General features: G+C 33.2%; 1 protein-coding gene across 1 annotated transcript; it reads left to right on the top strand.

Moving 5' to 3' along the window:
- Positions 1-1,902: 1,902 nt before the first annotated feature.
- On the top strand, positions 1,903-4,369 carry LOC104817397 (NAC domain-containing protein 43). The gene is made up of 3 exons (XM_010546573.2): positions 1,903-2,225; positions 2,832-3,106; positions 3,584-4,369. Exons 1-3 carry the CDS (start codon positions 2,042-2,044, stop codon positions 4,199-4,201), a joined length of 1,077 nt encoding a protein of 358 aa, XP_010544875.1. The 5' UTR covers positions 1,903-2,041; the 3' UTR covers positions 4,202-4,369.
- The last annotated feature ends 7,500 nt before the right edge of the window (positions 4,370-11,869 follow it).

Below are 11,869 nucleotides of genomic sequence, written 5' to 3'. Positions count from 1 at the left end.
ATATATATATATATATATATATATATATATATATGAAATACACTGAAGTCGAATCGAGGGCACCCAACGTAACCTTTTCTCGGATTGACCATGAACCCACATCGCCCAACGCCATAGTAGTAGTCTCCCTCTCATGATCTCTGCGAAATATATTTACATGTTAAACAGATTTTTTACCATTTTTTTACTATATTGTTCACTTAAATGTAAAAAAAACATTGCGAATAAAAAACATATAGAAACCGTAAGCTATAAAATCACACGTCAGTAAACAGATAAAAGTTTTCCATAATTAACCCTTCATATACGTTTGTTTAATGGTGACCACCTTTTCTATTACAAGGTTATCCATTGCTTCATAAAACTTCATCTTCTAGAGAAACTAAAATCCCCCCTTTTCCTTCACCTAAATTCATGAATCGTATAATATATATATAGAATCCAAATCTTCAAGAAATTCGCCTGGTATGGATATTAAATATTTTATTATTTGTAATATATATTTATGTAAAACATTAATGATAAAATCACAAGTATATATCTCAATACGGTTTTAATTTATTTTATTATCAATTTTATATACACATATCGTATTCATGCATACCTTATTGGTGCATATAATATATGTTAAATTTTCTAGGATTTGTTTGAAGAATGTGTTATTTTATATTAATCAATATATATAAAAAAAAGAATTAACAAGCGTCCTAAAAGGTTCACATAACATACAGTAATCAAGAAAGTAAATCACATGATTCATGTTACACCAAATAAACAAATAGAGGATAACAAAAAATGCATATTTGCATACAAAGGTTTGTGTGTTGTCCAGAAGGCTGGATACATCGAATTACAACGTAACGTGTAATAAATTTTCATGAAAAAATATGGTATATTGGTAATAAATAATTACGATGGTTAAAACATGTCTATTTTTTCCATATATTAAAATGTGTAAGGCTGTATAAATGTAACATATTTGTATGTTGATGTATGCATGTGGAGGCAGAGAGAGAGAGAGAGAGAGAGAGAGAGAGAGATGACGGGAGGGTTGTTAATTTGTTTAAAGGGTGCTTTTCTATAGAGATTTTAAGGTCGAAGGTCATAGTTACGATGTGGGCTTGCTTCCTAAAATCTAGTTGCCCACTGGGCCCCACTTTCGCTTCTTGATGGCTACGTGGAATGGCCCCCACCTTTTCTTTTTTCTTTTTTTCCAAAAAATATTTTTTTTGCCTGATTAGGAAATTTAAAATATAAAAAGAAACGGAAGAAAATCGGATTAGTCGGGATAAATCTCGACGTCCACTTGCGATTATCCCATTTAGAGACATTCATAATTTTCACTTAAAATACTTCAACCCTTATTTATTCGCACCCACCAAAAGTAATTAATGGATCTAAACAACATAATCCACATAACAAAGCGCACCCATACCTAAAATTTTGATTTAGTTTCACACAAATTTATTTGCATATAATGCGATTTTCAGTACACTAAATCTAATTACACGTTTTACCACCAAAATAACCTCCTTCAAATTTATTCTTCGATACCTTATAATCATTTATATTTCCAACTCATTAGTTTTGATGTGTATATATATATATATATACACGAGGTACCTCGATGAATTTATACATGCATCTGAATAGACAAGTGAAAGCCACTCTTAAAGTCTAAGCTCATGATTTGTGTGTGGCGGCAAAAAAAATAATAATAGAGAAATTAGAAATATCAGAAAGTAATGTTAGGAGGCACCAATTAGCAGAGAGAGAGAGAGAGAGAGAGAGAGAGAGAGAGAAAATAAGAAAATAAGAGAGGCAAGCAAAGGAGACACATGCGGTTTCCACATGCATATATGTTTTTGGTCCTATGCGTCTGAAAACACATATATATAAACTCACTCTCTGCTCTCATCTTCTTCGTACAACACAACTCTCAGTTTGGTAGTGTTATCATATATCCTTCTCTCTTCTTCTTCCTCTTCCTCTTTCATCTGTCTATAATCTCTCCTTGAAAATATTTTTGAGAAGGAAAAAAATGTCGGAAGCTATGAACATATCCGTGAACGGACAGTCTCAGGTGCCTCCTGGGTTCAGGTTTCATCCGACCGAAGAAGAGCTCTTGCAGTATTACCTCAGGAAGAAGGTTTCTAACATCAAGATCGATCTCGATGTTATTCGCGACGTCGATCTCAACAAGCTCGAGCCCTGGGATATTCAAGGTCCGTATACACTTTTTCCACTTTATTTTCTTTTGATAAATGTATTTGCACAAACCCATAAACCCAAACTTAGGGTTTGAATAGTTTTTTTTTTACCTCTGGGAAATGAACAAGAACCTAGCTAGACCACTAGATTTATAGTACAAAGCCTCGTTTAGATTCCGGTTTCTTTCATGGACCACTTTCTACTTTGCCTTAATTTCAGGGTTTGGAGATTTGATACGGTTTAAAAAAAAAAACAAAACTAACAATCAAACCCCTCATTTAATCATGATTTTACTTTTTATCTCGTGTTATCTTTTCTTGTTTTTAAGCGTTTCGATCAAGTATGATAGTACTATATATATATATATATATATATATATATATTCATTTTACCAAGTACTAGGCAATTGAATTATGCTCTCAAGAATAAATGACAAGAGGGAGAGAGAGAGGACAGAGAATAAAAACTTAGTTTTTATTATGAGATAGAGTGTGTTGATTATCCCTTTACCTGATTCACATAATTCTCTCTCCTCCTAATAATGAAAATAATTAATGAGGATTAAGGTCTTAAAAATGAAGTTAATCAACTGGGTTATTAATATAGTGTTTGTTAAACAGAGAGGTGTAAAATAGGGACTACGCCCCAGAACGACTGGTACTTTTTCAGCCACAAGGACAAGAAATATCCGACCGGGACGAGGACGAACCGAGCCACAGCCGCCGGCTTCTGGAAGGCAACCGGCCGCGACAAGATCATTCACAGCAACGGCCGGAGGATAGGGATGAGGAAGACTCTTGTTTTCTACAAAGGACGAGCCCCTCACGGCCAGAAATCCGATTGGATCATGCACGAGTACCGTCTCGACGATAATACTCCCACTTGTGACACCACCGTAAGTCATGCTTTCGTCATATATACATATGTATGTTTCTATTTATATTTAATTGGATTATTATCTACCGCGGTTCTAGCTACACAGTATATTTGACGTTATGCTTCATCGCACGAGACAGTGTTTTCGAAAAGACAGGGTTTTGGAATTTATATTGTATTTTTCAAAAGTGACCAGATTATTCGCTGATCCCGCATCTTGGATGATCTATTGACTTCGAGTGATTTCCATGGTGCTATTAATGATGACGTTGTACATGAAAGTGAGTCTTGTCCGTATGTCGTATCGGGTTCAGTGATATAATATATGTTCAAATAATTAATATCCATGACGGCTCTTTTTTTTTTTTAATACAACGAACCACATGCTTCATCTATATGTACATACGTATTTTGCGATTATACATTTATCTTAGCATGCGAATCAACTTAAAATAGATATCCTGATGATTATGGGCGATACGATGTTGTAAACCAGGTTGTGAATATAATAGGGGAAGCATCACAAGAAGAAGGGTGGGTGGTTTGTCGTATTTTCAAGAAGAAGAATCTTCACAAAACCCTTAACAGCCCGGTCGGATCTTCCCTCAGCGACGGAGACGCGGCGGCGAGGGCGACTTCGTCGTCGCAGATGTTCAACGAAGAGACTATCGAGCAATTTCTCGAAATCATGGGGCGATCTTGTAAAGAAGAGCTAAATATAGACCCTTTCATGAAACTCCCCAACCTCGAGAGCCCTCGCAACGCCACCACCAGTTACCAGCGCTCGATGGACGACCACGACGGACCAGTCAACAACTTCCACGTCAGCCCCGTTGACACCAGCTTCGTCACCAGCTGGGCGGCCTTGGACCGGCTCGTGGCCTCGCAGCTCAACGGGCCCTCCTCGTACTCGATCCCGACCGTCGACGAGAGCCCCTCCGAAACCTTACGACCTGCATTCCCCGGTCTGAACCGGTCCGGTTCGTACCAAACCGTTCTGACGCAGGATTTCGCACCGGAGATGGAGCTGTGGAACACGGCCTTCGGGAGAACGACGTCATCGCTGTCGTCATCGTCCGACCCATTGTGCCACGTGTCGAACGGTAGTGGATAACGGGAATGTTGGGGGAGAAAGAGAGAGAGAACACATGGTGTAGAAATATATAATCATACCATATAGTTGTTGAAACACGAAGAAGTCAGATTTGTGATAATTACAGTGGTTATCTTGAAATTATTATAAGGGATGATTAACTAATGAGGTGAATAAAGTTGCAGAGGATGGGATGGAGCCATTATAATGTTGTTAATCAATATGTCTTCCATTTCCCATTTCGCTTTCTAGAAAAAAGATTTGGCGTGTGAAAGAGTTAATATTTGTGATTTGTATTTCCTTTCTCTATATCCCTTTTTTCATCTAATTAGTATGATTGACGACAAAAAGGCGATGACATCTCCAATTACATAATATCATAGTCTGTCACATGGTTTGTCGGCCCTTTCCTTAGCCCTTCACCGATACGTGAGATATGGTCCATATCTGCATTGCTTAATTTCTCTTTGTGGGCATATATATATATATATACACACTCTTCTTTTGTACACACATGCGTACATGCCTTCTTCACGCCCGAGTTACAAGTCTCGTTGTACGTGAATGTATATATACATCGTACATGCACATATTACAGTGTCTAGATGAATATTGCACCATATTAACATTTTTTGTCACCCTTATAATAAAAATATTATTTAGACTGTTTATTCTAGTCTGCCCACCAACATAACTATATTATATATACTTGTTACATGTTTGTTGAGCCTGAAGAAAAAAAAACAAACTGTTTTCTTTATGGAACCGGTTTACTGTTTAATCTAGTTTCGGACTGTATAACAAAATTGACTTTATGTAAATATATATATATATATATCGGAGTTTGTAATTCGTCTAAGACCTGTTTATAGGAGCGAAGGCTATATCTTAGAGTATTTGGTATCGAGGCTGAAACGAGGGATCTTGAATGGAAGTTTCATGTATCCAACAACATTAATAAAAACAAAAACAACTCTGAAATTTATTTAAATAATTTGATGGGATCTACGAAGACAGACATTCCTATTCCCAAAGTTTGTCCATTTTAAGGTGAATAATAATATTATCCCTGAATGTCAATTGTTTATATTTTATGAGACAAGAAATAGAATTCATTGGAAAAGATAAAATATACTGGAAAAATGTTACAAATATTTCGAGGTTTTTAATTTATCCGTAATTTTAGGATACGAGAGGGGAATAAACCAAGTGAAAATCCGATTGAATATTTGAGAAATCTCTCATCAACTAACCAAAGATATTTATTCGATTGAATTTTCGAACAGTGGCCGCACGAACTATTCGTGTCGTGTCTGAATGTCAAGTTGAATTTTGCGGAGACAACGAGAATCAAAGCCAGGTGGGCTTTTCCATCAACTTTGGTGAATTAGTTTTGACTTTCCCTCACTTTTTTGGATGATTTTTTTTTAAAATTTTTTTTATTTATTTTGTCTATGTGAATTTTGATTATGTTTTTTTTTTACATGAAGATGGTCGTCCGTTTCTTCCAAGTACAGTCTTCCTACAGTCGTCCAGATTCTCCATAGCCGTCTTCTCAAATGTCCTTTTTTCCATGATTATCTGTTTTGTTTTTTTAATCATTATATATATACCCAACAATTTTTTTAAAAAAAATGCTAAACAATTTGGTTGGCGGTACATCCTACTAATTTTTCTTTTAAAAAAAACAAATCTCATAAAAATACATAAAATTTATAAAATGTTAGTTTAACGAATAAATATACCAACTATCGAAATCTGATTAAAAAAACTTTTCAAATCAAAAACAATTTTATATACGGTCTTTAATTACATATTTGATTATTTTATTCAAATGGTTTGAAATTGTTTTATAAATAAATTTTAAAGGATTTTAATAATATTTATTCGAAAAATAATTTCATATTCAAATCTTAACATCATCGTCGATGTGTAGTAAAATACTTTCCATTTTGGCATATTTCAATAAATAGTGTATTTATTTATCAAATTAAAAATTGATGCATTTTTTAATTTGATAAATAAACGGAATATTTTATGGAATTTTCCTTAAAAAAAGTCAAATCAATTTTTTTAATGAAGTCGAATCATTCCATCACAAATCTGTCTACATGGTCTAGAACATGTATTTTTTCCAAGATGGAGGTAACAATGACACCATATAACCAGTATAGTTGGTTAATAATTGTGATAAAATAAAATAATGTTATGGAATAATTAATAAATGGATCATAACGTAAACTTTTTTGTAATCCAAACGAACAAACGAACTTAACAGTTTGATTTGTGTATTCAGGTGGCATCTTATGCACATGCAAGATTGGCGTGGCATGGAAAGATATTCATGGAATTAAATTCTATATATTATTGCAATGAATAAATATAGAATCCTCTTGAATAATCATTGATATATATATATACATATATATATATATATATATATTTCAAACATACGATCGTATATCATATGCACATGCATATGGTTGATTCATCCTTCCAATGGTTACTATATTAAGTATAGAGAAAATGAGCATGAAATTCAATCTGGTAGTCGATTAGTCCACCCAGAAAAAATCTTCATTTAAAAATTTTCAACGTGGAAATAAAGATTGTAAGTCGATTATTCCGTATAATCAAAGTAATGAATTGAAATTCTCTATGAGAGCTTTTCTACTTTGCTATAGGTGCCATATTTCAAATTAACTTTAATTACCATAGATGCAACGGTGAAAATACACATTATATATATGAATATTCAGCGTTCCATATGAAAAAAAAAAAGCAAATGAAGGAAAAAGATATAAAGTTGTCTGTTGTTCGAAGATAAGATTAAAAAAACGTGGGTTATACATAAAATTTTAAAAAAAAACAATAAAAAATAAAACGCTGTATTTCCTTCTTACATGACACATGCGAAAACGTACAGACAATCGTACATACACTTTTTGTATTAACGTGAGTATATATGTACAATCACAAAGACAACATGCATGTTGCGCAGATCATTACGCGAACGACATCTTCTTTCGCTTCAACGGGAGACAAAGTTCCGAGGAGACCGGATTCTCCGACAAATTAACCGTTAGCTCTTCACCACATCTTTAATTTTTTTTTCCCGATCATTCCTCTTTTTTTTTGTGCTCTTCTTTTTTCTCTTTCTCTTTGACAACAATGTTGATTTGGGGCGGATTATCTCCAGGCAAAGATCTTTTAATTTTTTTTTTTGGTTTAAAAGACTTTATGTCAATAAGATGTTTCTTTCGCTGTCGCGTTTTGTCTGCATCCCTCACCCCTTTCCTTTATTCTTTTTTCGTAGCAGTTAATCATGTTTTATCACGAACAAATCCCACAAAAAGATGCAATGAAAACCCTCGAAATCATCATTAGAGAGAGATTACCGACTTAATTAGTCACCCCTTTGAAGTTGGATTCTCTTGCACCATATGTGTCTCTAATCAAACTCTCCCACCTATCAAAAACCCACTTTCATTTGCTATTACTTGTAAAATAAACAAAAGGGTATTCGCCCATTAAGTATTAATCGGCTATTTTGACAAAACCGAGGATATATACGTGGGGGGAATAACGAGAGATTAAGAAGATGATTAACGGTAGGTACGGTGGGGTAAAGCTCGTGCGGACGAGGTGTTACATCCATGTCGAAAATATGGAGCACCTACCATATAGCTTTTAACTCTCGTGGTGCAATTCAAAAGGTCATGTTAGCTTTTGGAAAAAATTTATATATATATATATATATAAAATTATTTCACAGTGAAAGCATTGGAATCTTCGGTATTTGATTTTTCATCATTTGATGTGATTCGGATTGGGTCGGCATCTGTTACGTTTTTGCTTTCACATTCCACTTTATACAATCCAATTCCAATATCATTTTTCATACGATCATATGTTACAAAAAAACAGACTAAACAACTTACGATTTTGTCAAGTTTAAACCGAATTCGGACAAATATCAACGCCTCGAAATGTATTTAATTACATCAAACTCTAAATATATATATATTCAAGTTTTTCTGACACCAATGCACACATGTTTTCGCTTATTTTCAAGCGGCTGGTTCACTGAGGTTTCCGAACAATTAAGTACAGCTATATCGGCAAGGGATTCATGCTTGTGACAAAGATAAATACATATGTATATATACATGTGTGTGTGTGTGTGTGTGAATGTATGAGAACATGTCGATGAATGTGTAATGGATGATTGAGATTGGGCAACCCATGCATGTTTATGATACAATGCAAATATGTCATGTTGAGCTCTTAACGTCGCGTCGACGTACATTGACATATGAAAAGTAGGGTTGATTAGGTCAATATTTTACAGCTAGAAGAATTCCGGTCCATATCCCTAATCGAATCCTATAAGGACGAACACCATTTTCCATGAAACACGATGCAATTTTTTTTTTCTTTTTTATGATTGAATGCCGAAAACCAATCAAAACACTTTTTCGGTACACAAATTTATATTCGCTTTTCTTCGTTTATTTTTTTTTGGACGATGTTCAATAGCCACACATACATATATATGTGTGTTGGCATGGCCACCGGGAACATGCGAGATGAGCTTTGATAGGGAACATGCCAATTGATTGCTAGCTGTGATTCTATTTGGCTCTAAAGAACAAAATTTAACTCGATTTTTTCGTCTCAATTTGATTGTTTTTGGAAGATCATGAAACCGACGTTAGAATCGATATCTTGTTTATTCAAATTAAAATTGTGATAATGACGGGGAAACCCGGGAGAGTTGACAAGGATTTCGCTCTTCATCTGAGAGGATGTATGTTCGACTTTTTACTCATTCACATGTCGTCCATCAATTACGGATGATTCACATCCACGTTGGCCGTCTCATAGGGTGTTTTATTTGGTTCATTGATATAGAGTTCCAAAATTAGAAGGGCCCCATATTTTTAATTTATTTTTATAATAAAAATGTTAAATTTTAATTAAATTATATATAACACATAAAAACATTATCAAAACTCTTCACAAATATAAATGATTTAAAATTAATTTATAGTAATAATAAAATAATTTTATACTATATTCGAATTGAAATTGTGATAATGATGTAATACAAGCTCTTATTCTCATCTCAATCAGATGGTTTCATACATCGTATAGTTTGACAATAACATCATATTTTTTTTACGGCAAAAGAAAAAATAATAATCATATTTTTTTGCTGCTGCGTTTTGCATTGCATTCATGCTGACGTGGAAATAACGTCACGGAGTCACGGACAGGCCGACTTAAGTCCTTTTATTGTATAGGCCGATAAAAAGAACATATCGTATAGGCCCATTTAAAGCCTTATCACATAGGCCCATATAAAGCCCATAAAATGTAGGCCTACTTAACCGTACATAAGATTAGTCCAGCCCATATATTGGGGCCCACGTATACGAGGTGGCTGCTCGATTGGTGTCGATGACCAAGTTTATTACCAACATTTTTTACTGAATGATACAAGTTGCTCCTTTATATATATATATATAAATCAAAGAAGCGTGATGGACTGTACATATTGATAATGTATGAACATGACGAATGCTATCATATTATTTTTTTTATGTTTGGTAAATTGGATTTGACTCACATTTTATCTGACCAATTTTGTTATTATTGTTATCATAAAACTTTTAATTTAAAAAAAAAAATAAAAATCCTTGAGGAGGTTTTCAAATCGCAGATTGTTTTTACAGCTAGATAAAATTTAAGTTTTTTTTTAAAAAAATAATAATGAATCTCTCAGCATAATGATGAATGCAAACGCCAAGCGTTACCAACCACCATCATGAAAACACATGATTTAAAGGCTGTTTTTTACTTATAATAATTGTGAGGATTTGAATAATTACATGATTTTGAATTTATACTTGCGAGTACTTGTAAGGATTTTATACTTGTGATCACCACGTTTGTTTTAAAATACATAAATCGAGGATGGTCCATGTTTATCTTAATTACAACTTGGCGTTGCTTACAATATATGAATCATTGCCAAATGTATAAAATCCTATCCAGTTGTTATAAATGGTTTAAATCAAAGACCACCAAATTTGAAATCAAGGGTCCGCCAAAAATCTTAAAATATAGTCTTCCGTGCCAATTTATAACAATTTCAGCATTCTTTTCCCTCAGTTTCTTGATTTCGTGTCATAAGATGGTTGTCCACGGAAATATTGGCCGCCTTGAATACCTTATCTCGGTCATTAATAATTATATTATATAACAACTACAGCATAACGTGATTTCGTAATTAGTATAATCTCGTGTTTGGTCATTAATAATCATATTAATATAACGTGATTTCGTAATTAGTATAATCTCTTTTATTTTCAAAGGTTTTGAATTTCATTACCAAAACTTTACAGTAGTAATTAGTATAATTAATCTCGTATAAAAAAATATAATCTTTGCCCCATTAGACGACTCACCCACGATTTGTAATAAGAATCAATGGCTTTAAATGTGTTCTACTTTTTGATTTATTACAGTTTTGCACGAAGTGACTTGAACATTTTAACTGGTTGATACACATTATTTGACTCTTCCTCCTAGTCAAATTATTTTCCACCCTTTTATTATTCTAATGCAAAATATATCTCACTTAATAAGAACGTGTCATATTTTTTTTACGGTGTCTTTCTAAATTTTAATTTAAATATGAGATACAACCCGAATATTAATTTGTCGATCATTCTTGTTGTTATATAAATATTCACGTATTCGTGCACATCGTGGTGTACCTTGATTTATATGAAATTCATATATATATATAACAATAACGTATTGCTTGTATAAATTAATACATAAAAGGAACTATTGGACAATTCGTCATTTTTCTTCTACTTAGTATAATGGGGGGGGAAAACGCTTTACTTGTTAAACTTAATCCTATGTTTCGATCAAAACAAAGATTTAAAAGGATAAAAGTGAAAAATCATATCGACTTTTGTCAATATTAAAACATTATTACAGATGTTAAGACAAATGTCGATGTTACAACAAGTTATATGTGTGAGGTTATAATGGAATTGTGGATACTTATACATGTACGGAAGAAGAGATGAGACCGCATGCAATGTACGTTACACTATTAGCTTTTAGACTTATATATATATATATATATATATATATATATAATATTTCTTTGGATAGGACATTCTATACATTTCTATCGAACTCTATGTGTGTGTGTATACATTAAATTGGATGTTTTGATGAATGTTACGTACATTTGTTATCAATAACAAGTTATCAGATATAAATTAAGTTCTAATTTATTCTTACTTCACATGGATCACTTAATTACCCGAATGCAAACTAAATAACAATAACTAGATAACCGTTGGATATGTCATTGCCGTATAATAACGTTGTATAAAAATCAAAGTTGTGTACAAAATTCCAATAAATGACAGTAATGGGTCGACTATTTAAATACAGTGGAAAAATTGATAACCACAACGCATACCGGCAGTCCAACGATTAGTTTCAGCACATATATGAATCAAAATGGGACAAAAGTTAATGGAAGCAATAATAATAATAAAGAAAAACAACATGATTTAATCTTATCTTTGAAGCATCTCATCTCAGCCTTTGACACAGTTTTATATCACAAATCCGTCCTTTTACGCGACCACAAAA

The sequence above is a fragment of the Tarenaya hassleriana genome, unplaced genomic scaffold (assembly GCF_000463585.1).
Source record: "Tarenaya hassleriana unplaced genomic scaffold, ASM46358v1 Cleome27, whole genome shotgun sequence".
In the NCBI taxonomy this organism is placed as follows: domain Eukaryota; kingdom Viridiplantae; phylum Streptophyta; class Magnoliopsida; order Brassicales; family Cleomaceae; genus Tarenaya; species Tarenaya hassleriana.
This window is presented reverse-complemented; position numbering and strand designations above follow the sequence as displayed.